The sequence below is a fragment of the Pygocentrus nattereri genome, chromosome 1 (assembly GCF_015220715.1).
Source record: "Pygocentrus nattereri isolate fPygNat1 chromosome 1, fPygNat1.pri, whole genome shotgun sequence".
NCBI classification, from domain to species: domain Eukaryota; kingdom Metazoa; phylum Chordata; class Actinopteri; order Characiformes; family Serrasalmidae; genus Pygocentrus; species Pygocentrus nattereri.
In genome coordinates, this window is record NC_051211.1 from 27,682,807 (window position 1) to 27,710,382 (window position 27,576).

Consider the following 27,576-nt stretch of genomic DNA (forward strand, 5'->3'; position numbering starts at 1 on the left):
AATGGTTTCATTGTGATGTTTATTTGTTGTACCTGTACATATAGTTTCATCTTAATTAAAGTTCATTAAAAACAACTCTTACTGGGAATTGCTGCTTTGTTTTACAACCATTAAAAAAACTCCATTACACAAATATAAAAAGATGAACTCAAACCATTGAAGTAGTAACTCTATTTGATTTCCTTTGACTTTGGCAATGAGTCTTTTCCTAGGATTTATGCTGAGAAAACAAAAAAACAACCTGAAAACATGCATCAAACAGAACCTATACATTTAAATGTATCAAAGATTACATCCAGCATCACTTTTGTACCTACACTTTCAAAACAGCCAAGTTAAAAAAGAACTCTGTGCATTCCGTCAAGGACAACACGTTTTTGTGTTGTATTTAAACAGAAATTCCACCAAAAAGTGATCAAAGAATTCAGGGTGTTTTGGGGCAAACTGGATCACTGTAGAGGAAACACACCCACTTGTACTTTCTTTACAGTGGTGGTGATAAAAAACGGAAGTCGTGATGTCTACAACACAAATGTTTCCATTTTATTTATTATAAAACCACCAGTGCACCTACATGTGCTTTCTACATTTTTAGATTTAACATTGACAACTGAAGAACAGTGATAAATCTTAAAAACATGCTTTTTTGGGGGTGCCATGTTGCCCTACAGCACCCTGAATGTGCCTCTCCACCATGGATGGAGTCTTTATTAACATGTTAGAGGACAAATCCTTCTCAAAACCATCATAAAACCAGTGTCTTTGAAATCTGACATCTGAAACCATTTACCGTTTCTGTGAAGGAGCTTTTAGAAACGTTAAACTCTTGAGATGTCTGGTTCTTACTGCTACCACTGTGGACAATTTAGAATTGAGAATTTTACATCAACCCACTCTAAGTGACTTTAGATTTCAAGCATTTATTTATGCAGAAATTGTGAAAAAAAATCCAAGGAATTAACTCCAAAAAGTCTACATTTGCTGTAATTAACACCATGTAAAACTGTACATTCCCATTCCCTGGGGGAAAGTGGGTAGTGCCATGATGACTTTGGTGCCGTTTTCCAGCTGACTGGTTTGCTCACATATCTTTCTTATTGCCAATCTCCATCTGATTCTAGGACAGAAACAGAAAATGTTCAGGTGAGAACGTGATGATGTGAGTGATGTTTGTATTTGTGTACACAGTAACAGAAAATCATTTCACATGAGATGTGTCCTTTAAGAAGGCCACTCGATCACTCTCATTACTTCCAATGTCTTGTTACAAATCATCATGTATCACACTTAACTGATGCTCAGAGGTTTAGCTCATTTTTATTTGAATAAACGAAACTGTGGGTGTGTATGTGTGTATGTGTGTGTGTACAGTGCCTTCCACAATTATTGGCACCCTTGGTAAAGGTAAGCACATATTTGAAAAAGGTCAATTCATCAGCCTAATTTATAACAAAAACAGAGAGAAATGTAACCTTGTAATTACAACCACATTTCCAAAAAAGTTGGGACGATGTGCAAAATTTTAATAAAAACAATGTAAACCATATATTAGTACAAAAATATTACAAAGATAATATATCAAATGTTGAAACTAAAAAAAAAACACAAAAAAACAACAACAAAAAAATGTTGTTTATTGAAAAATGTTTGCACATTTTAAATTTGATGCCAACAACACGTTCCAAAAAAGTTGGGATGGGGCAACAAAAGGCTGGTTAAGTTGTGTAATGCTTAATAAAAAAAAATTTTAAAAGCACCTGGTGGTTGATTGGCAGGTCAGTCACATGACCATGTATAAAAAGAGCATCCCAGAGAGACTGAGTCTTTCAGAAGTAAACATGAGGAGGGGTTCACGACTCTGTGAAAGACTGTACAAGCAAATACTGCAACAATTCAAGTATAACATTTTCAATATAAAGCAGCAGAGATTTTTTGCTTTTCATCATCTGCCGTATATAATAACTAGCAGTGGGGGGCGGGGGGGGTGTTTCTTAGATGCATCGCAATGCAGACGTGGATGATTCTAAATCAATTCACAAATGTCAAAAATTGATTTTCTAAATATTTCATTTATAACATAATGTTGATGGAACACAAAAGGCGGAACTTGGAAGTGCAGTAACCCAGACACTCTTTGACGTGCACATAACAAAAAACACAACTGGAAGAGCGAGAAATCTGACCAGCACACTCTGCATTAAATGCCAGGTTACGTCAGGAGTCACAACCCAAATGTAAAGAAGAGCCATTTTGTCCTTTCAACAAAACTCAAACCACCTTGGGAACATTTTATGTCCAGCATGCCTCAGTATGTGCTAATGTCCTTGTATAGGCTAAACATATAAACAAAAATGCAGACATACTTTGCTCTGCTTTAAGCTTTAGCTGCTTTCCTCCCATCTCCCCCAGAAAACTTCTCTTTAAATGTAGAACAGCTTCTTGTAAAACATCTCAACGTCGACTGTTTTTACGAGGCTGAAGTCACTTCTCATTCTCCAGCTTCTTGTTCGAATTCCTGCGTTCTACCTTAAATTCTGCCTGAGGTGCCAGAATGTAAATGCGGCACCATTTTAAATTATAAGTCACACATATTAGTCCCACAACGGGGAAATTTCACCTCCGCATTTTACCCATCTGTGCAGTGAAACACCACATGCACACTAGTGAACACACACACTAGAGGGCAGTAAGCACACTTGCCTGGAGCAGTGGGCAGCCCTATCCACAGCACCCAGTGAGCAGTTTGGGGTTAGGTGTCTCTCAAGGCCACCTCAGTCATGTGCTGAACCGGCAACTTTCCAGTCACAGGGCCGGTTCCCTAACCTCCAGCCCATGACTGCCCCACAATGCTAAGTGTGTGGATGAGGCCACGTTGGAGAATGCGGGCATTTAAGATGGAACAGGAAAATTCAAACATGAGGCAGACTTTATCTCTGCACCTTTTTAGTGTTTGACAGTTTCTCACTGCAGGTTTAACGTTCCAAGGAAACTAACTGCGCTGCTTATAAATGTGAATAAGTCCATTTGTATCAAATCTCTCACTTTGCCTTTTCGTTAGCTAGGCGAGACTGCGTTGCCTCAGTGCCTTGAGGAAGTGTTCATAGCCCTTGAACTTTTTCACTTTTGGTCACGTTACACCCACAAATGTATTTTAATTAATAATGTATTTTATTGGAATTTTATGTGATAGAACAACAGAAAGGAGCAAGTAATTGTGAAGTGAAAAGAAAATTCTACATGCTTTTCAAAATGTTTTACAAATAAAAATCTGGAAAGTGTGGCGTGCATATGTATTCAGCCCCCCTGAGTCAATACTTTGTAGGACCACCTTTTGCTGCAATTACAGCTGCAAGTATTTTGGGCTATGTCTCTACCAGCTTTGCACATCTAGAGGCTGAATATAAATGCATGCCACCCTTTATTTTCATTTGTAAAATTTTTGCCCATTCTTCTTTGCAAAATAGCTCAAGCTCTGTCAGATTGGTTGGAGAACATCAGTGAACAGCAATTTTCAAGTCTTGCCACAGATTCTTGATGGGATTCAGTTCTGGACTTTGACTGGTCCATTCTAACACATGAATATGCTTTGATCTAAACCAGTCGATTGTAGCTTTGGCTGTATGTTGAGGGTCGTTGTCCTACTGGAAGGTGAAGCTCTGTCCCAGTCTCAAGTCTTTTGCAGACTCTAACATGTTTTCCACAGGGACTGCCCTGTATTTAGCTCCATCCATCTTCCCATCAACTCTGACCAGCTTCCCTGGCCCAGCTGAAGAGAAGCATCCCCACAGCATGATGCTGCCACCACCATGTTTCATGGTGGGGGTGGTGTGTTCAGGTTGATGAGCGGTGTTAGTTTTTGTTTTGTTAGTGTTTTGCATTTAGGCCAAAAAGTTCAACTTTGGTCTCATCTGACCTGAGCACCTTCTTCCACATGCTTGCTGTGTCCCCAGATTTGTGGCAAACTGCTCACAGGACTTCTTATGGCTTACTTTCAACAATGGATTTCTTCCATAAAGGCCAGATTTGTGGAGTACATGACTGATAGTTGCCCTGTGAACAGATTCTCACACCTGAGCTGCAGATCTCTGCAGCTCCTCCAGAGTGACCATGGGCCTCTTGGCTGCTCCTCTAATTAGTGCTCCCTTGCATGGGCTGTCAGTTTAGGTGGACGGCCATGTCTTGGTAGGTCTGCAGTTGTACCATACTCCTTCCTTCATTTTCAGATGATGAACTGAACAGTACTCCGTGAGATGTTTATAGCTTGGGATATTTTTTATAACCTAACCCTCCTTTACACTTCTCCACAACTTTATCCCTGACCTGTCTGGTGTGCTCCTTGGTTTTCATGATGCTGTTTGATCACTAATGTTCTCTAACAAACCTCTGAGGCCTTCACAGAACAGCTCTAGTTATACTGAGAACAAATGACACACAGGTGGACTCTGTTTACTAATTAGATGACTTCTGAAGGCAATTGGTCACACTGGATTTTATTTAGGGGTATCTGAGGACAGGGGGCTGAATACAAACGCACGGCACACTTTTCAGATTTTTATTTATTAAAAATTGTAAAAACTATGTATAATTTTATTATATATATATATATATATATATATATATATATATATATATATATATATATATGCACATAAAATCCCAATAAAATACATTTAAGTGTGCAGGTGTAACGTGATAAAATGTGGAAAAGTTGAAATGATATGAATATTTTTTCAAGGCACTCTATGTGACCTGCAGCCTGCACGCCAGTTCTAAGTTGTTGAGAACCAGGGTCTTGAAGATGTTTTGCTGACATACAATGAGACCAAAAAACCAAAGTTACAAAATAAAAAAAAGAAAGAAAAAGTGTAAGACAACTGTAACGTGCTGTATGGACATCCATTGCCACTGGATCTTATGTTACTGTAACAGTGCATTTTATCACAGATGAGTGGCAGCAAGTGTCTCATGTGCTCCAATCAATAGCACTAAATGAGAGCCTTCTAGTTCACTTGCCACATCACTTCCATATGTTTTATTAATAAACGATATTGGAAGTAAATTCATTATAGATCATTACAAATACTTGTAATCCACACACAGTGAGAAAAAAGAAATTGATAAAACGATTAGCTTTTTATAATTGTATCGCAACCCTCTGAATCGTAATCAAATTGAATCATGAGGTTCCTAGAGAGATTCCTAGAGAGTTCCTAGATTCCCATCCCTAATAACATTAAAAGATTCAGAGAATCTGGAGAAGTCTTTGTATGTAATAGACAAGGCCAAAAACCAGTATTTGTTTGATCTTTGGGCCCTCAGGCAGCACTACATTAAAAACAGACATGATTCTCTGTTGGAAATACTGGCTCAGAAACACTTCTGAAAACCTTTGTCTATGAAAACATTTTGTTGCTGCATCCACAAATGCAAGTTAAAGCACTAAAATGCAAAGAAGGAACTGTACAAAAACAGTATCCAGAAATGCTGCCACCTTCTTTGGGTCAGAGTTCATTTAAAATGGACCAAGGGGAAGTGGAAAAGTGTCCTGTGGTCCAATGAATCAACATTTGGAATTCTTTTTGGAAATCATGGACACTGTGTCCTCTGGGCTAAAGACCACTCAAATTTTTATCAGTGCACAGTTCAAAAGCCAGCATCTATGACAGTACAGGGGTGCATTAGTGCAAATGGCATGGGGGATATACACATTTGTGAAGGCACCATTAATGCTGAAAGATATTTACACGTTTTGGCAGCATATGCTGCCATCCAGGCGACATCTTTTTCAGGGAAGGCCTTGATTATTTAAGCACGACAATGTCAAACCATAGTCTGCATCTATTACACCAGCATTGTTCCATATTAAAAGAGTCTGGGTACTAAACTGGCCTGCCTGCAGTCCAGAACTGTTACCACTGAAAACATTTGGATTGTTATTAAATGAAAAATATGGCAAATGAGCCCCCAAACTGCCTACAAAACAACAGCAATTTGTCACAGAGTGTTGTTAAAAGAAGAGGTGAAACACAGTGGTAAACTTGACCACATCCCAACTATTTAACTACTTTTCAAAAACTTTCTCAGTTTCAACATTTGATATGTTGTCTTAAAAATATGGTTTACATGATTTGCATTCTATATTTATTTACATTTTACACAGTGTCCCAACTTTTTTGGAGATGATAAAAGATGAGCATTTTTCACAAAAACATGCATGTCAAAATTATTGGCATCTGAACTGGCATTCCCGTGACCCTGAAGGAGAAGTGGCTTAGAAAACGTGTGTGTGTGTGTTTTAGTGTGTGAATTGGCAGTGCACACACTCATGCACATTTTACTGTTTATTAAGTAAATTTAAGTGTTCTCTTTTCACGAGCCCTTTCCTGGTCCAGTATGACTTTACCTCTAAACACAAAGTGAGGTCAATAAAGACATGGTTCGATGAGTTTGGTGTGAAGGAACACAAGTGGCCTGCACACAGCCCTTAATTCAATGCCCCTTTTAGGACGTTTGGAATGTAAATTGTGAGCTAGGCCTTCTCGTCCTATATCAGTGCCCAACCTCACAAACGCTCTTTTGACTTTAATTGGTCACAAATTCTCACATCATGGTTCTGGTTTGTTTGCAGCTGAAAGCACCTTAGTTATGATGCTATTTGTGATAACACATGACCTTGAGTCTTCTGTTTTTATAATAAACAGTTATGTGAAGTAAAGAAGCCCCTCTATACTCACTGAGCACTTTATTTGTTACACCTTTATTGCCCATTTTGTCAGCTCTACATACCATATAGCAGCACTTTGTAGTTCCACAATTGCGGCTGTAGTCCACTTGTTTCTCCGCATGAATTATTATCCCATCTTTACCCTATTCATCAGTGATCAACCACATAGCAGATATTATTTGGTGGTGGTCGTTTGCTAGTATGAGTGGATCAGACAACAGTGCTGCTGGAGTTTTTAAACATCTCAGTGTCACTGCTGGGCTGAGAATAGTCCACCACTCCCTGCTTAAGAGTTTTGCATTACTACCTACACTACCTACAAAACAGATATTCCACAAGTGACAAAATATAAGGGTTCACATCATTTTCCTTTAGTGGAATACATTTTTAGCTAAACTCAGAATGGTCATTATATGCTGTATGTAGAATATTTCAGTCAGAATTATATCAAAGAAACTGTTATAGGTTTCAGTATTTACTGCTTCTTTGCTTGGCTACCAACACTCAGCACAGCATTTGAGGAAATTTGTATTCTCTTGAATTGGATACTACTTGACTGATCATTGGTGGGTACAGCATGTATCCGTCAAGCCAGCTCAGACTGACTGAGGACTATGAGAACTATTCTTTAATCATGCTAATCATAATAGAAAATACTGTGCTAATTATTTTTACATATCACCCAGGCCTAGTGTAGGGACAGTGTTCACAACTACGTTTAGAGAAAGTCTGTTACCTGCAATTTCTGGTGCTCTTGAAGTAAACGGTCATACTCTTTGGTCAGGCTCTCTGTCTGCTTCTTCATGACTTGAACTTCTGACGTGGACTTTTTCAGAGCTGCAGAGTCAAACCAATGATAAATGTATGTGCATGACATGAGAAATTTATTAGCTGAGCTCTCAAAGGGGTTAGAGATCAACTGAACACAAATGTCAATATCAGCAGCAGAACTTGCCCAGAAATCACTGACACGTTTCCCTTTACAAATCTTTACCATACACTTTCTCAGAGAGTGAGTGCGTATGGTAGCCTGTGTCTTCCAATTCAATTTGAAGAAGAAGAAAGAGAAGGCAGGTAATCACATCCAATTTGAACAAAATCAATACTGTGGAAATGAATATTGTCAAATTTTCATAATTCTTTGTATAAGAAAATGTAGATTTTTGACAAGTTTTGATCAATTTTATGTTCCCAAACAGTTGATAAAAGCAAGTTCCTCAAATCGGCCTAGTTTGTTCAATAAAACAATTCCACATATTTTAAAGATAATAACATACATATATATATATATATATATATATATATATATATATATATATATATATATATATATATAATACCAACAGTATTTCTAAATTCAGCCTTTTACTTACACATAAGCTACAGATTGTTTCACCCACCTTCATCAGATATCTTCAGTTCCTCTGTTAGTTTCTGCACCTCCTTTCTGAGAAGCTCATTCTTCTGTCCACGGTTTCCCCCCTCTGCATCATCTGTAAGAGCCTAAAATAAACAGACAACCTCAAAACCTCCTACCAGTCAACACTTATCCTGTGCAAGCCCTGGAGAACTCTAGTCCCCACTCCAAATATGCACTCTGTCATGTAATTAAAAGGTAATTCCAACAATTTTCCAAAATGTAGAATCATATTAACAAAACATCTTTTTTTTTTTTTTTTTGCACATAACTGTATATAAATGTTTCAGTGAAAAGCCTGCACCAATTTAATCCAAAGACCGGTTATTCCAATTTAAACAAATTGGCACAAGATCTGCCACCTGAGAGTGACTGAAATGTCATTCATATTTTGCATGCCTCCGCAGAGTGACAACAATTCAAATCTGCCCACACACTGCATGACTGTTTAAATCTAATGAGCTGGAAAAAACCCAACTGTAGAGAGGTCATGTACATTCAGCCTCCACAAATAATTTTAATGTGAATATATAATAATACCTGAGATATTTTTTGTGGCTGATTCTTTGCAAGTTAATAGGCCTCTACAGAACAGATCCATGGAGTACCATTTAGTTTTTGACTTTTGTCAACACTAAGCCTGCTGTCAAATGCCTGCTAAAATCTGATTGAATGACAGTGGCCATATTTTTCCATCTGTACTTCCCTCACAAGAAACCCTCTCCCAAGCTAGTGCAAGTGCAGACAATTATGTGTATATATACACACACACTCACCGGCCACTTTATTAGGTACACCTGTTCAGTTGCTTGTTAACACAAATAGCTAATCAGCCAATCACATGGCCACAACTCAGTACATTTAGGCATGTAGATGTGGACAAGACAACGTGCTGAAGTGCAGACCGAGCATCAGAACGGGGAAGAAAGGGGATTTAAGGGACTCTGAACGTGGCGTGGTTGTTGGTGCCAGACGGGCTGGTCTGAGTATTTCAGAAACTGCTGGTCTACTGGGATTTTCAAGCACAACCATCTCTAGGGTTTACAGAGAACGGTCCGAAAAAGAGGAAATATCCAGTGAGCGTCGGTTGTGTGGACGAAAATGCCTTGTTGATGTGAGAGGTCAGAGGAGAATATGCATGACAGATGATAGAAAGGCAACAGGAACTCAAATAACCAACTAAAATCTCTGGGAAATGTTTCCAACACCTTGTTGAAAGCCTGCCACGAAGAATTAAGGCAGTTCTGAAGGCAAAAGGGGTTCCAACCTTTTACTAGCAAGGTGTACCTATTAAAGTGCCTGGTGAGTGAGTGTGTGTGTGTGTGTACTGCAAATGTTCTGCAAATATTTTATTATATTTTTTCATGGGACAACACTATAGAAATGAAACTTTCATATAATTTAAAGTAGTCAGTGTGCAGCTTGTATAGCTCAACACACAGCCATTAATGTCTAAATAGCTGGCAACACAAGTGAGGACACCTCACAGTGAACATGTCCAAATTGTGCCCAATTGTGTCGTTGTTCCTCCCTGGTGTCATGTGACTCGTTAGAGTTACCATGTTCCAGGTGTGAATGGGGAGCAGGGCTGTTAAATTTGGTGTTTTGAGTACAATTCGCTCATACTGGCCACTGGATATTCAACATGGCACCTCATGGCAAAGAACTCACTGAAGATGTGAGAAATAGAATTGTTGCTCTCTACAAAGCCGCCTAGGCTATACGAAGACTGCTAACACCCTGAAACATAGCACGGTGACCAAGGTCATAAAGCGGTTTTCCAGGACAGGTTCCACTCAGAACAGGCCTCGCCAGGGTCGACCAAAGAAGTTGAGTCCACGTGTTCAACATCATATCCAGAGGTTGGCTTAAAAAAATAGACATATGCGTGCTGCCAGCATTTCTGCAGAGGTTGAGGAAGTGGGAGGTCAGTCTGTCCGTGCTCAGATCATACGCCACACAATGCATCAACTCAGTCTGCATGGCTGTCGTCCCAGAAGGAAGCCTCTTCTCAAGCTGAGAAAGCCTGCAAACAGTTTGCTGAAGACAAGCAGTCCAAGAACATGGATTACTGGAAACAAGTCCTGTGGTCTGAAGAGACCAAGATAAACTTGTTTGGCTCAGATGGTGTCCAGCATGTGTGGTGGCACCCTGGTGAGGAGTACCAAGACAACTGCCTCTTGCCTGCAGTCAAGCATGGTGGTGGTAGCATCATCTGGATCTGTATGAGTGCTGCCGGCACTGGGGAGCTGCGGTTCATTGAGGGAAACATGGATTCCAACATGTACTGTGACATTCAGAAGCAGAGCATGATTCCCTCCCTTGGTTAACGTGATTGTGCCAGTAACGTGATTGTGTAGTGTGATTACTCTCAAAAAGTAGCTGCTTGAACAAGAATACTGCAGTAATCGAGCATTTATTGTACTAGGTAAACTGTTTTGTATTTTAAGGAGAAAGTTATTTGATGGATTGGTAGTATAGCGCAAAAGTCTTTAAATAGAACTTATAGTGGCAGCATTTGGTTATATCAGTGCACACTTAAAGAACAAGTGCACAGTTAGTTACTCAAACTGTACTTTGAGCCCTTCAAGTTTTCAAGTACAGCTCGGCTTGACCCACCATACTTCAAGATGTGTGGAAGACAAGCATCAAGACTCTTCTCTGTCCTGGCACCCAGGTGGTGGAACAAACTCCTACTGACTGTCTATTGCAGTCTTAAAACACAGACACATCTCTTTTTACAGCATTTAAGTGAGCACTGAGTTAAGTACTTATTGTAATGTATGCACTGCACTTATTAAACTGTATTGAAATGTGCTGTATTTAAATCTGTTCCTTTTTTCTAGGCATCAACATGGGCATAGCTCTCTCTCTAACCTCTTTGTACCTAGCATAGACAGTTTCTCCAAGTAGACAAAGCACTTTTTATAAGTCGCTCTGGATAAGAGCATCTGCTAAATGCTGTAAATGTAAATTTAGTGATGTGATCACTGTTTTTAATTTCTACTGTCTTTATTCGTTATTGACAATAATATTGATTATTTAACTGCATATCAGGCAGTTTTCAGGCTGTTCAAATATTACATGCAAATGTACACACACTTCTGCCAGATGTGAGTTTGAAGAAAAAAAAAAAAGTCAAAGATTAAACTGATGAATAATAAAACTGATGGTGAAATTTGTGCACACTTATTTTCCAATCAGATTTGACCATACACAACTTTGATAAATAAAGGTCAAAGTCCCTTCTGTGTCAATACACAAAAACATGCTAAATAATGTGCCAGCAGTTTTTCCACCTACAGCCAGTGTATTAATGATCACTGAACAAACAGTTGGGGCTACAACAGCAAAAACTCCCCCTTTTCTGAGACCATACATTTAAAAATATTTTTTCCACAAAAAATGCAACATGCACATATATAATGAGATTTATATTCAAATCTAAAGGCACAGTCAACCTTGCTTGTGTTTAGGGTATATTTCTAAAAAATCTGGGAAAAGACCTGCTTGAGCTGCTCAATGTCTTCCATATACTGCCTGGCAGCCTGATTAGCTGCCTCTGTCTGGGCATGAAGAGCTTTGCTGGTGTTGTTAGCCACAGCCAGCTGATTTATCAGCATGATCACTCGTCGCATGACCCTGTCAAATGCAGATGCCACATAATTAAACATGTTAAAAGAAAAGGAGTCAGAGCTAAGAGGTTTTACTAGGAAACAAAGATTGGTCTTAGTCAGTCAATGGTCTTTTTTTATTGTTAAGGATGTTACTTACAGCCACAGGAAGAGGGTGAAACCAGAGATGTACAGGTTCCTCTGGGCTCTGAAAAGCTTCATATGCAAGTGATCATACATGCTAGGCATGGCTTCTTTACTGGGCTGAGTTCCAGAGTACTTCCTAACCTCCCTCACAGCATCTACCATGAATTACAAGAACACAAAAGCATAGACTCAAATAGTTTACTTAGAGTGTGTTTAGAACTGGCAGGTTTGGTACGATTAAAATCAAACCTGGCAAGTTTGCTTTGTTAGTGCGGTTCGTTAGAGCAAGTGCGAATGCTGTCATTCACCAAAGAAGCAGACGGAGACCCCCTGAGCAGGTTCACTTCAAAACGAACTCTGGTGCGGTTCTTTAGAAGTATGAACATGTCTGTATGTCTGTATTATGTAAACATGAAGTATGTCTGATCTCGTCATAAGCTCTGAATCAGTAATTATCGAACAATTAGTTTGGGACTTAAAATGAGGCTGAGGCACGTTTGAAATCATTGTAAAATACTCAATGTACACATTTGACTGCACACAATTTTTACTATGTAGTAGTGTGAATACTAAGCAAGTCAGAGCTAAAATACAACAATGTATCATTTTCTGTTTTGACCTTGATCAAGAGAACTGAGCTATAAGTATAAATGCATACCATTTTGGAAAAACAAATAATAATATGATCTACTTAAAGCACAACTCTGACATTTTGCATGGATTGTGACAGCTTTGGTCTGCAAAACACAAAGAGAATAACTTCACATACCTAGAAAAAGAACAATGAGGATGATGATCATCGCCAGGAATCCTTTGTTCCAGAAATGGCCAATACTGTTCCATATGCTCAGGTTGAAAATCTTCTGCCATCTGCAAAGAACAGCAGGACACAGAACAACATAAAACCTTCGATCATGGAGAAGGACATCCTGTTCGGGTAGTTATTAAGCACTTAATAAATGTCAAAAGTCAGCTCAACTGTCATTCCTTGAGCGAAAAATAACATAGTTCCTCCAGGGCATGGTGCAACAGAACAGCAGCAGACAACAGTACAAGCAGACACAATAAATACAGAAGATAACCAGTACAAATACCATGTATAAAAGAGTTTTTTTTATAATGTCCAATAACTACCCTACTTTTAAGCACAGGCCAGTACAGATGTGAAAGCAGATAATGGAGTGACTCATGCTGGTGATCATCAGCAGCAATACATGCTGTACAATCAGTGCACACTTCCTATCAGAAATCGTCCTTAACAGCATAACAGTAGACATAGTGTTATGACCACCTAAAGTGTTGGCTACTGTCCGCTGCTTTGTGTTTTTCTCTTCTGGTGCAGGTCTGTGATTGTCCCCAGTAGAAGAGGTCACTGAGCCACTACCTGGAGAGACGTTCAGACATGACCTGGAAGTACACCTGTCCAGACCAGACTGGTGTGGGACTCTACTCTTGCTTGTTAGATTTGTGCAACCTTTGTTAGAGTTTGTGAAACCCATTAAAGCTTTGTTAGACATGAAACCAAGAAAGCTTTGTGAAACTCTTGTGAATTTCTTGGGAACACAGAGGATGAAATTCCTTTCCCCTGGTGTTAAACAGGGAGTAAGCAGAGTTTGGGTTAGTTCGGTTTCAGTTTGTTTTCAGGTTTAGTTCGTTTTAAAAAACTTTAGCTGTATTGTTTATTATTTTGGCATGTGGTTGTCCCATGTTGCAAAATGATAATGGCTTTCTCAACGCCATTGAGACTTTGAGAAAGTATAAATAAATCTAAGCTAGCTTTCTTTCAAAGTGTCTGCAGCTTAGTCTGGCAGGACTGGGGAGAGAACCCACACTCTTTTCTGTTACAGCCTAACCCGAAATTGATAAACACAGCAGGCGATGCATACAGATTACAGTGTCTGTCTATATAAAATGGCTGTGTGAAGTACAGTGCAACAGATCAATGTGAAGAATATGCCATATGCAGGATGAGAGGGCTCCTTTGCTGATGCTGCATGCTTTGTGCATACACTGTTCAATGTAAATGTCCTTGATGGCAGGAAACTATGATCCTGTGATGGCTTGGCAGTCCTCATTTGTCACTGGAGGGCTTTCCTCTCTGAGGTGGAGCAGCTTCCACATGAAACAGCATTCCTGCAGGTCAGGGTGCTCTCTTCAGAACAAATTTCATCCTAGTCCCCTTTAGTCTCCTTAAAAATTAGATTCACTGTTGTGTCTTCACTAACAAGGTATTCGGGGACCAGAAGAGATTGTTGGTGATGTGCACACTCAGTTTCCATTGAAGTATTGGTGTTGGTGCAGAGGGATGTGCACAATGTTTTGCTGTTATTCAGAGAGAGGTCATATCCCATGACTGCAGTGTCATCGACAAACTTGATAATGTGATTGCACAGATTGTACAGCAGATAACCCTGGATGAGCTCTGGTGTTTAGAGCATGACAATATGTTCTGTATCCTGATTATGTGAGACCTGCTGCTCAGAAACTCTAGAACCTGGATGCAGATCGAGGAGCTCAGTCCAAGTGAGTGGAGTTTAATGACTAGCTGCTGAGGTACAATGGTGTTGCATGCCAAGTCAATAAACAGAATTCTAACATGTGTCTTTGTTGTCCAAATGGGATGAGATCAGTTGGATGGGACATGTTATGGCTTCCTCAGTAGAGCAGTTTTATTTGTAGGATTCTTGCTAGGGGCCCAGTGTCAGCAGGATGAAGTCCAACATGTGAGCCATGACCAACCACTCAAAGCAAGTCATGACAATAACTAATAATAGTTACAACACGGTGGTAGTTATTTACAAAGGAGAGAATGATGCTGATGATGTCTGTGAAGACATCAGTTGGTGCATGCATGCACGCATTCACAACATGTCCATGAATGATCTCAAGGCCAGCAGCTTTGCACTGATTTACCCCTCAGCAGGGCTCTCCTCACATCAGCTGCAGACAGACAGCACCTGGTCAAGGGGAGATGTGATCCTTACTAGCTCAGTGTTGTGTTATGTTTCAAAAATATGAAGTAAATGAGCACAGAATTTGAGTACCTGCCAGCGTGGCATAGTTGGGTTACAGGCAATTCTTAATCTTGTGGTCAACGGCAGTCTGACTACACTGCAACATATGTTGTGGGTTACTGCTTTGAACTTTCAGTGCATGTGAGGTTTTGTTGTTCCTGATACCACTCTGTCACCTAATCTGAAAGCCAAATTGCACACCTTTTGATCTGAACTCTCTAGGGGATAAGATCTCCAGGACCTAAACATTCTTGATCTACAAACTTGCTCAGGTTGTCAATGGCTGATGACGGATGACATTCCTCCAAGTCTCTGTGATCCACACATGCAGCAGCATCTTTAAACATGATCCCAAAAAGTGAACAGCTGCAGATCTGACATCTCTCCTTTCAGCCCCATTTTGATAGCTGTTTTCTCCTGTTTCAGTAGCGCTTGATACGTGGGGATCAGCAGCACATAGGTGTGATCAGAGACTCCAAGGTGGAGCGAGAATAGACCTGTGTTTTTGTAAACATGATCCAGCATCAGTTCTCATAGGAACAGAAATGTTAATGAAATTTGTGCAGAATCTTCTTCAGGTTTACGTGGTAGAAACATGTTGAACAAATTTGGAGAGAACCTTCATTGGGTTTGGTGACTGGGTTGAAGAGAGCCCCCGTGCTTCCTTGGTGACCACGCAATGTCCTTGAGCCAAGCTTTACTGTTGGAACTGGAGTCGGATTCTTAGCAGAGGTGGGAGCAAATAACTGTATTGCAAGCAACAAGTAAATCTCAAGTCAGGACAGGTAAGTCCCAACTGAAGTCCTAAGTCAATACAGGTCGAACCAAATCCTAAGCAAGTCAAATTACTTTTTTTACCAAGTATAATTCCATTTCAGCAATGAACCGCAATGAAGGTCTTAATAAAGACTACAACCAGTGATTATTTCCATAAATAATGAACCAGTCCTTCACAAGTTTTCAGGGACCTAAACCACTGTTCTTGTGTTAATGGATTTGTATAGAATAACCAAGCAGTGTAGGCAAACATCAGCCAATGTGATTTATTTTTTTATATATTAAAACAGACCTAACTGAAAAAGCAGGCAATGACTTTAATGTTACCCTACATGTTGAGCTTCTGTAGTAGATGCAGAGGGTTTCTCATACTCACACAGTCAAGTTGTGAGAGATGCATAGTAAAGTTGTCATATCAGGTAAGCTCAGCTTTACAGGACACCACCGTTTTAGATCATGTTAAAGTGGAAAGTGTTTTCATATAACTGAAATGATTGTACCCCATGACCATGAGGGAGAAGCAGCTTAGAAAATGTGTGTGTGTGTGTGTGTGTGTATGTATGATTGTACTGCAATCTCTGATCTCTGTATTTTACTTAAATAATTGTTGTAATGTTAGATGGAAAGCATAAGCGCTGTCAGACCAAGTAATAGCTCACAACTAGTTTTTAAAACTGACGTTGCTGATTTGATCCATTTGTCATTGCAGCCCTAATAGTACTGGTAATATAGCAAATGGTTAAAACTAGAATAGAAAATTTACTTTTTCAAAATAGCAGTTTTTCTTCATTTATTACTTGACTACTTCAGAGACTGAATGCCAAACCTTCAACCTTTTGAAACACTGAATTTTTAGAAATGAGGATAAACTCAATTCAATTTTACCTCTGAGGCGAGATGAAAGGCAGACAGAGGATAACAAGGATTCCGATCTCAACGTAGAGGAACAAAGCCACTGCAGTCCACTGCAAAGTCATCTCAGTAGGCCTAATGGCTGCTGGAAAGCAATTGAGAAGAACATTTGTAAAACTACTGATGGTTTTCTTTACAGGGAAAAACACAACTGAAGGAAGAAGCCACACTGAGGGAGTGCAGGGTGAACCATTAAGGAAATAAGGCAACATTAACTACCCATATTTAAGGGCAGAGTAGTGCAGTAAATTTTGATAGCTTGATAATATAATAAATTTGACCATTTTTTTTTTTAAAGATTAAGTTACTGTTCTATTTTCTAAAACTGCTTTTGTACAAATGGCACTGAAATTGCACAACAGGATATAAGCTTCATTACTTGTTGTCTACATTAGTGCAAAGGTAAAGGAGCACATTTTGGACACCATCTTGTCTGAAAAACAAAATGAGCTCCATAATCTCATAACATCTCTTGGATACAAAGTTGGGATGCACCAATCCAATTATTTTTCTCCCTATACCCATACTGATATATGAGCAAAGAAGGTTAATACTGGGGCTGATATTTTGCATTATTAATATCAATGAAGCACATAACTGATCCAACTCATTCTAAATACATTTGCATGTATTTTACAGTATGATGTACAAGTTCCAAAGTTAGCCAATGCTGACATTCCTCCATAAGCCTCCTGGTTCAACGCAGGCTCTTCATACTGAACCAGGAATTGGCAGACAGGTAGGAGTCATATTTGTGAATGCCATTTATAGCTTATAGTTTATAAGATGTATATATGATGACACAGATTCATGTCTTTGTCAAGTCTTTGACTCTTATCCCTACATTTGATTTACCTTCTACACAAAAACACCCTAAACAAACCTTCTACACATTTCTCCACTCTAACACACTACATCATCCTTCTACACATTTCTCCTGGAACACACTAGGCATTGCCTTTTGTGAATTACTTTGAAAACAATAATTCAGAATAACTGTCAGTAAAAATTAAGCAATATTTAAAAGCAATGCTGTGTTCACAGAATATAAAACCTGTCATTTTTAAATTACAACCCTTATACATTCTGTTTAAAAGCACTGTGAGCACCAGCTGACTGAACTTGGATTACTGATATGACCAGTGGAGAGTGAGCACAGACAATGTACAATGAGGAAGAGGAGAGTTAAGTATGTTCCAAATATTTGGAATTTATTGCACTTAAGGATAAAAACACTGTGAAAAATAACCATGCATGGGTGAATATGTATATGTATATGAGCCAATCAGACTGTTGCATCACTGCATCATACTTAATTTGCATATAGTTAAGACAATGTTAACTCGATCTGTCACTCACCATCCTGTTGCCTATCACTAAGTCACGGCCACAAAACGTACACTTCCAGAGTAAATGACTGGTTTTGTGTCACTCTACTGCACACTAATGTGAATGTGCAGTTAGTTCTGCCTAACTTTGAAACAACTTTCCACTACTGAAAACCTAACAAGCAATCTGCCCCACACTAACATGAAACTGATGGGTAATGATTCCTATCTCACTTATCTTTTAGTAGACAAGTTAGACTTCATTTTTGTTCATGTGTCAAATACCACAGGCACAATGCAGCCAATACATACATACATACATACATACATACATATATATTATATATACACTGCTCAAAAAAAATAAAGGGAACACTTAACATAAGTCCAAATAAATCAAACTTCTGTGAAATCAAACTGTCCACTTAGGAAGCAACACTGATTGGTGGAAATTATTGGCAATTAGCAAGACACACTCAATAAAGGAGTGGTTCTGCAGGTGGGACCACAGACCACTTCTCAGTACCTTTCTGCTTTCTGGCTGATGTTTTGGTCACTTTTGAATGTTGGTGGTGCTTTCACACTCGTGGTAGCACGAGACGGACTCTACAACCCACACAAGTGGCTCAGGTAGTGCCGCTCATCCAGGATGGCACATCAATGCGAGCTGTGGCAAGAAGGTTTGCTGTGTCTGTCAGCGTAGTGTCCAGAGGCTGGAGGCGCTACCAGGAGACAGGCCAGTACACCAGGAGACGTGGAGGAGGCCGTAGGAGGGCAACAACCCAGCAGCAGGACCGCTACCTCCGCCTTTGTGCAAGGAGGAACAGGAGGAGCACTGCCAGAGCCCTGCAAAATGACCTCCAGCAGGCCACAAATGTGCATGTGTCTGCACAAACGGTTAGAAACCGACTCCATGAGGATGGTATGAGGGCCCGACGTCCACAGATGGGGGTTGTGCTCACAGCCCAACACCGTGCAGGACGCTTGGCATTTGCCAGAGAACACCAGGATTGGCAAATTCGCCACTGGCGCCCTGTGATCTTCACAGATGAAAGCAGCTTCACACTGAGCACATGTGACAGACGTGACAGAGTCTGGAGACGCCGTGGAGAGCGATCTGCTGCCTGCAACATCCTTCAGCATGACCGGTTTGGCAGTGGGTCAGTAATGGGTTCCTCCTAATGCACCTCATGTGGCTGGAGTGTGTCAGCAGTTCCTGCAAGATGAAGGCATTGAAGCTATGGACTGGCCCGCCCGTTCCCCAGACCTGAATCCGATTGAGCACATCTGGGACATCATGTCTCGCTCCATCCACCAACACCACGTTGCACCACAGACTGTCCAGGAGTTTAGTCCAGGTCTGGGAGGAGATCCCTCAGGAGACCATCCGCCACCTCATCAGGAGCATGCCCAGGTGTTGTAGGGAGGTCATACAGGCACGTGGAGGCCACACACAATACTGAGCCTCATTTTCACTTGTTTTAAGGACATCAAAGTTGGATCAGCCTGTAGTGTGTTTTTGCACTTTATTTTTGTGTGTGACTCCAAATCCAGGCCTCCATTGGTTAATAAATCTGATTTCCATTGTTAATTTGTGTGATTTTGTTGTCAGCACATTCAACTTTGTACAGAACAAAGTATTCAATGAGAATATTTCATTCATTCAGATCTAGGATGTGTTATTTGAGTGTTCCCTTTATTTTTTTGAGCAGTGTATATCAATGCTGTCGGAAGAAAACCTTGTATCTCCATTTTTGGCATTTTTCAGTTTTTGACATAATTTGAAAGTATCTGTTACTCTTTACAACCCCAATTCCAATGAAGTTGGAACGTTGTGTAAAGTATAAATAAAAACAGAATACGATGATTTGCAAATCATTTCAACCTATATTCAATTGAATACACTACAAAGACAAGATATTTAATGTTCAAACGGATCCATTTTATTGTTTTTTTTTTTTTTGCAAATATTCACTCATTTTGAATTTGATGCCTCCAACACGTTCCAAAGAAGTTGGGACAGGGGCATATTTACCACTGTATTACATCACCTTTCCTTTTAATAACACTCAATAAGTGTTTGAGAACTGAGGGCACTAATTGTTGAAGCTTTGTAGGTGGAATTCTTGCCAATTCTTGCTTGATGTACAACTTCAGTTGCTCAACAGTCTCCGTTGTTGTATTTGAATCTTTTGACGATATTATGGACTGTAGATGATGAAATCCCTAAATTCCTTGCAATTGCACATTGAGAAACTTTGCTCTTAAACTGTTGGACTATTTCCTCATGCAGCTGTTCACAAAGTGATGAACCTTGCCCCGTCCTTGCTTGTGAACGACTGAGCCTTTCAGGGATGCTCCCTTTATACACAATCATGACACTCAGCTATTTCCAATTAACCTCTTCACCTGTGGAATGTTCCAAACAGGTGTTTTTTGAGCATTCCTCAACTTTCCCAGTCTTTTGTTGCCCCTGTCCCAACTTCTTTGGAACGTGTTGCAGGCATCAAATTCAAAATGAGTGAATATTTGCAAAAAAACAATAAAGTTTGTCTCCCATTGAAAATGTGTGGCGCATTATGAAGCACAAAATACAACAACGGAGACCCCGGACTGTTGAGCAACTGAAGTTGTACATCAAGCAAGAATGGGAAAGAATTCCACCTACAAAGCTTCAACAATTAGTGTCCTCAGTTCCCAAACACTTATTGAGTGTTGTTAAAAGGAAAGGTGATGTAATACAGTGGTAAACATGCCCCTGTCCCAACTTCTTTGGAACGTGTTGGAGGCATCAAATTCAAAATGAGTGAATATTTGCAAAAAAAAAAAACAATAAAATGGATCCGTTTGAACATTAAATATCTTGTCTTTGTAGTGTATTCAATTGAATATAGGTTGAAATGATTTGCAAATCATCTTATTCTGTTTTTATTTATGTTTTACACAACGCCCCAACTTCATTGGAATTGGGGTTGTAGTTGTTTGTAAATTTTGTGATGAATGGCCTAAAAGAAATTACCCAAAATGACATGGGAAAAATTCTGGTTCCATTGACTTACATTGAAAGTGAAGTAGGTTTTTTCCTAGATACAAGGTATACACACACACACACACACACACACAGACACACAGATAATATATATATATATATATATATATATATATATATATATATATATATAAAATTAAACGCTGCTTACAAATTAAACTGGTTTTAGTCATTTTTCAACAGTTTTTAACAGAATTTGTTTTCTGGTAATGGCTCAAATTAGTAACGAGTTCAACATTTTTACCATTGAATTGATACACAATTCATGTGTAGCATCGATGCTAATGACCTGAGTGAAAATAAAGGGAAGAAAACGACAGAACATACGTCTTCTTCTTGTGCCTTCAGGAAATCTGAATAACGTAGTAGAAAATAAACTCTTAATTGGATTTTAAATCCTCAAAGAACTACTTACAATGAGATTGCTGAAAATGTTTTTAGATATATGTGACGCGGAGCTCACCGCTGCAAGCAGGTAAGAATTCTATCATCAGCAGCCCAGTAGTAGCGCTTAAACACAGGGAAGCCCGAGCCTCCAGCTGCAGTAGATTTTATAGGTCTAAATGAATGATAAAATGATTGCATTAAGTTGAATAAAAAGGAGCAGAAAGATAGATATTCTGAAAAAGATATAAAAACATGAGCAGACAGAGCGTACCAAATCTTTATCTTTAAACCCTCATTTATATGAGGTCACATGATTTTTGGGCATCCAAAGAGAGAATAGCTGCTGTGTTGCCTTTCATTTATTCTCTGTAAAGAATATGAAAAAGCAAACTTACGTTACCAAATGAACATCTACAACCCAACATGTCATTAATGCAAATTCCTACTGTAATATCACTCCAGAGAGAGTGGTCTTCAGGAACAGTGGTCTGCACTCTGGTTTGCCGTTTTTAATGGGACTTCAAATTGTGGTCTGTACAGAGCCAAATAGACACTTTTCACAAGTTTGCTACCCCATTACTCCAAATTCCTACAGTAAAAGTACTTGGTACTCATACCATGAGTACATTATCCAGTGGTCTGATATGATCACACTCTGATTCGCCTGTTTCATGGGACTTCTTATTTTTGGCTCATGTGTGTATTAGACTTGGTTTAGTTGTTTTTATTAGGCTGGAAGAAAAGTTGTTTTCTCCTATTTTAAACATCTGTACTGAAAGCGCCAGCTGTTACCGTAAAACGCGGTTTATGCGCGCACTCGACCCTTTAGCATAGACAGCGCGACCGAGCTCTTTCTACACGCAGATGGCGCGACCGCTGCGTTATTTGATCTGCTTCTTTCATTTATCTCACCACGCGAACGCTAACGAGCGCTACCCGACCCTAACCACGCTAAACCAACGTCGGCTAGGCTACCGCCTACAAACGCACCCAGTCTGCTCAGCTAACGCAGGAAATGTCTGTCTTGCGGGTTAATATTACACATATGACGAGACAAATATAAACCATAAGGCAACAACACAGCTGGATACTTACCTCGCAGCTACCACGTCCACCTACACGGCCGTAACGAGTGAAAACGAAAGTTTCGAGGAAGTTACAGCTACACCCCGCTGCAGGACACTTCCCCCGTCTCACAGTCTTGACGTCAGCGCGCTGGCGTGCGTGTGCGTGTGCGTGTGGCTCGTTTAGCTAGGACAGTGTAAGTGTCTGCTTTTATAGTGAATATAATGGATATATTGGATGTCCGTGCTATGTGCTGCTTCACATGTAATCCCAGAGAACGACCTGCCAAAAGGATGAGCACTTAAGCTCTGCAAACCAGCATTATAAAGGCGAATGGTGAGAGATTGACCTGCATTGTTCTTTCGTGCTCTCTTTATTTTTTATTTTGCTTACCCGGGCAGACAAATCAAACTAAACAGCAGGTGCACCCTGCGGTTAAGCCAGCCGTTTGTCTCCAAAAACACAGTTAAACTAGCCGGACTGATCATTGTCGTGCGCGAGTACTATACACTTAACGGTACGAGTCACAGCACATGCGCAGCATAGTTACCTTAGAAGTAGTTCTGAAGTCAGTTATAAACCAGTGGCTCATAAAACCAACACATATCAGTTCAGAGCTTAGCTTATGAATTATGTATAAATTATGAAGTGGTTCTGCTGCATCTTTATGTAATTGGCAGAGATTAAGCTTTCTGAGCATGTGCATTATCTTTGTGAACTAACTGATAAATCAAGAAACTATATCTGCATTTTGTAGTGAAGGACAAGCAGCAACATGAAATATGAAATCACTCTTTTTCGTCGCTGGATAAAATTGAACACCTTGCTTAACTTAAAAATAGGTAATCGAACAAATGCAATAATTTATGCATAATCGTTCAAACGGCAAGGTGGCCCTGGGGGGCCTTGCGCGACCAAAGAACCGTGAAGGGAGCATGGTCTCCTACATGGGGTTCGCTCCACATCTACTCTCTGGGGCATCTGGCAGTCCATTTGTCCGTACGGGTAAGGTGCGAAATAGAGGGGGTCCTGACAGTTCAGGGTGCTTCAATTAACCTCTTGGACCCCCTGAATGTCTCAAAATTAAATTCATGGGGGATTCCCTGGAGAAAAACAGAGACTCGTATACAAATTCATGGGAAGGTAGTTTAGCTGCTTCACCTAAAATCAGAGAGCTTCTGTCTCTGGTGATCTTAACCAACTAGAGCTGCGGCAGTGGTCTGTCTCAGGGTGATGCTGTAGCAAATTGGTTCACCCAGTTGGTCCTTCAGAGCCTAGCAACTGTAACTATGCCCTTGAAAAAATATACACCAGTATAGTATACTCCATAGCCCGATTTCCCAAGAAATTGGTGGAAAGTGAATTATTACTCATCTCTCAAACTAAAGACCAAAGAGAAGCTCTCGTTTTTCATTAATGTGTGGAAGACTGCATTATCAAACTAGAAAATTTTCGAAAAAAGAATTGTTGCCATTGAAGCTAGTGTTAGTGCTGCTGTGGTGAGTTAGAAGCCAGCTGACATGTGATCCATTGAACACTACAGAGGGTATTTTGCTCACTGCATGTGGCACTACCTCTCGGTCCTGAGAGGACAGCACATCTTGGTCAGGACAGACAACATCACTGTGGCGTCTTACATAAACAGGCAACGGGGCACACGTTCACTTCTTCTTCTGAAGCTGTCTCACTCCCTTGTGATGTGGAGCAGTTCTTCTGCTGTTGCTCAGGGCAACACGTGTCAGGCCACCTGAACCTGGAGTCAGACCTCTTCAACAAACCAGGCCCCCAAGCATGGGAATGAAGACTCAGTTCCCTGGTGGTCCAGATCTGGGGTCACTTTGGCTGGGCCAACTTAGGTCCTTTCGCATCCAGAGAAATGTGCATTGTCCTCTGTTTTTCTCGCTGGCAGACCCCAGCACACCCCTGGGTGTGTATGCACTGGCACACTCATGGCCCAACACTCTTCTTTCTGTATTTCCTCCAGTAAAGTGGATCTTGTCAAATCTAGAGAGGGTGTGCCATGGGAACATGTCTGTAATACTATTAGGCCTCGGCTGGCTATCAAAACCATGGTATGCATTAATGCGTAGATCCAAAAGCTCTCCCTCTTCACAAGAATCTCCTGTCCTAGACAGGCGAGGAAATAGTTCACCCCTCTTCCTGCTGGAAATAAAAAAAAATTGAAAACACTGTGTTTCTTTTGGTTCCTGATAGTTTTGTAATGTATATTGGCTTTTTAATCTTTTGATATCACAATTAAGGATGCTAAATGTTTAACAGGTGACCAGTGGCTGATTCTAAATGCATTTGATGGTTTCCCAAAGGGATCTAAAGGTGTTCAGGTAAATCACCTACATTTTTTGGACAGTGGCCATCTAGCACCAGAGTTGTGCACCCCTGCTACAACTCAGTATGCAAGGGCCACCTCGATGAGACTTGTATCTCTATGTAATGTGTTTGAGCTTTGGTGTCAGGGGAGAGTAAGTGCCTTTCTAGTGTTAGGAGTTAGGCAGGGCTTTGACTAAACAGCTTCTCTTACTGGGTTATGGGAGCTTATTCATTAGCTTACAGCAGCAAGGGTCTGGAATTACCTGAGGAAGTGCAGGCTCATTCCACAAGGGGAATGACTACATCATGGGCCTTGCAGGAGATATTTAATTTAATGGTGTCCTTGTAGGAGATATTTGCACTGCTGCCAGCTGGGCATCACCTCATACTTTTGTGCACGTTTATTGCTTGTGCAATACAATCCTCTTTACATTAAATGCATCTATACTGTTTGATTAGGCATTGGAAATTACATCAACAAAGTGAATATCAAGCTCTATATGGATACACATTAGCACCACAGTAAAATGTAAATGGCAAAAAAATTGCAATGTATTCAATGTTTTTAGATTGATTTCTAAAACTGAATTTGAATTGCCAACTCTTGTGCAATTGTGGGCTCAAATTTAAAATTAACATATGCCATTCAGTATACTTGCACTGGTGTTTCCTGTTCACGGATTTAAAATAGTTTTATGAGCAGCATTAAAGTAAAATGTGTTTTTCAAACTACATGGTTATGCTTCATGTGATTATGCATTTGCATTCTCTAATAATGCATATGAAATTCTATTATCTAAGAGAACACCAAGCTATTAACATTTTGACTTGATTATACATTTTCAATTTCATAAATTTATGGTGGTCAACAGCACTGATGTTGGATGAAATGGCTGGGCTTGTAGATGGTATTCCCATTCATTCCAAACGTGTTGAGCTCAGTTTCTTCCACATCAAACTCGTCAATTTCTTGGAGTTCGCTTTGCGCATGGGAGGAGTCATCATGTAGTTATCTATAATATTGTTTTATGCTATAGCATAAATAGTTCCCTTCACTGAAAAGTAAGGAGCCCAAACCATAAAAAAAGAGTGCCAGACAGTTATTCCTCCTCCACCAAACTTTACAGTTGGTATTAAGTATTCAGGCAGGTAGCGTACTTTTGCATCCACCAAACCCAGATTTGTCTGTCAGACTGCAGGGTGAGGAAGCTTCCAGAGATTCATGATTTTTTTGGTAGCTCACCCTTCACTGCACCCCTGTTCTGTGAGCTTGACTGGACTACCTAAATGACCCAAGGTTACAGACTGTCAGAAATCAGGTGAATAACAAAACCAAGGTGTGTATACAGACAAATATACATAATTATATTTGCAAACATTTTATTTACAATCTTTATTTTATGTTAATTACCATCAGTTCACTTTGGGGGAAGAAATACCTATTTATGAGTATAAGGGGCCATATGTATTGTGTAGATAATCAGTGACTGCAGATATACTCGACAAACTGTTGAAGATTTTCCTCTCTGGCTGAGAAGTGATCCGTTCCAACATGTATATTAGGTGATGGTGGAAGCATGTAAAAGGAGTCCCATGTTCCAAGGCAATGTCCACCCAGTCCCACACACACTTCAAAGGGGTGTACTCATAGCCTGCAAACAGGGCTGGATTGGCCAGCAGTCCCCGAGCAGCCATCACTCCTACAAAGGTTGAGAAACAACAATGTGAATTAAAGTGAACACACCCTAAACTGGTCCGCAAAAGGCCATTAAAACAAATATGAAACTTGAACACACACAAGTTATGACTTAATAACTTTTATCAACACCTTTATTTTAATTCTCCCATTTCTGAACAGTGGAACTTGACTTACTATTGTAAGTGACTTAACAAGGAATGCCATTTATTGATAGTTTAATTAAGATCCATCTCTGGCTCAGCTTTGAAAAATGCTCAAAAACGGGAGGGGCACAGCAGTGACGTACAGGTTTAGAGGTCGGGCTGCGAGGGAAACCGGGTGGACCGAGCTGCTGTATTTTTAGAGCTAGTGTACGTTAGCTACCAGAAAATGTGGAGAGTGACAGATTTAAACGGCACATTTGTGATGTTGACGATTTTTCTGTACTACCATCTCCATCTTTGATGAGGGAAGATGTTTCTGATCAGGCAGCGCATCTTGAGCCTCATCAGCATGAGACTCAAGACACTAACTCAAGTCGCAGAAGAATTAGTATTGCCAGACAATGATGAGCAGTGAGTGGGAGAGGAATCTGAACATTCTCTAAAACTGTGACAGCTGGCTTCCAATGATCTGTTTAGCAGGTTCATATTCAATATAACCCTGAGTCCTGATTTCTTACATGCATTGAATGCTAAATTAATAAATCTGATTTCTTTGAACACCAAGTTTCATTCAAATAGACATCAAGGTCACAGACTGTATCACCGGTCATTCAGGGTTTGCTGCAGTGGCCCTAGATCCTTACGTTCTGCAAGCTGTTCATGGCATTCACCGGTGTGACATCTGATTCAGTTTCACGTTTCCCTTCATAAATCAAACCCACACACTTACTGAACAGAAATCAACAGCAAGCAGCACCTGAACTGAGGAAAGCGGTAAAAAGTTGAAGAATGGCTGCATGGACAAAAGGCTGACAGAATCTAAGCACACAGTGCGAAATGATTCAAATCGAAATAAGTACCCATCACCCTGTTTAGACTATCTCGTAAACGTTAGCCACTCTGTCAAGTATCTCCAAAATGGTAAGATTACAGGAGAGGGCAAAACATTCTTTCCTTTCAATGTAAATTAAT

The 27,576-nt window shown here is 40.0% G+C and overlaps 1 protein-coding gene and 1 long non-coding RNA gene across 3 annotated transcripts in view; both read right to left on the reverse strand.

Moving 5' to 3' along the window:
* The window catches only part of dus4l (dihydrouridine synthase 4-like (S. cerevisiae)), a 29,714-nt gene continuing 2,138 nt past the window's right edge, over positions 1 to 27,576 (reverse strand). Inside the window, exons 6-12 of one of the 2 annotated variants that reach the window (XM_037540377.1) lie at positions 16,579 to 16,680; positions 12,672 to 12,772; positions 11,916 to 12,057; positions 11,648 to 11,783; positions 8,125 to 8,227; positions 7,461 to 7,561; positions 1 to 1,117 (exon numbers count right to left, since the gene is read on the reverse strand). In XM_037540377.1, the coding sequence (XP_037396274.1) occupies positions 1,082 to 1,117; positions 7,461 to 7,561; positions 8,125 to 8,227; positions 11,648 to 11,783; positions 11,916 to 12,057; positions 12,672 to 12,772; positions 16,579 to 16,680 (721 nt within the window). In that variant the 3' untranslated portion in view covers positions 1 to 1,081. Of the gene's footprint in view, positions 1,118 to 7,460; positions 7,562 to 8,124; positions 8,228 to 11,647; positions 11,784 to 11,915; positions 12,058 to 12,671; positions 12,773 to 16,578; positions 16,681 to 26,125; positions 26,463 to 27,576 lie in introns of those variants that run through there. The other variant, XM_017710628.2, reaches the window with a different exon arrangement.
* Positions 21,446 to 22,825, reverse strand: LOC119263841. Its single transcript, XR_005130548.1, has 3 exons — positions 22,465 to 22,825; positions 21,641 to 21,735; positions 21,446 to 21,541 (listed from the first exon to the last, which is right to left on the reverse strand). It is a non-coding gene; the product is annotated as an uncharacterized LOC119263841 (long non-coding RNA).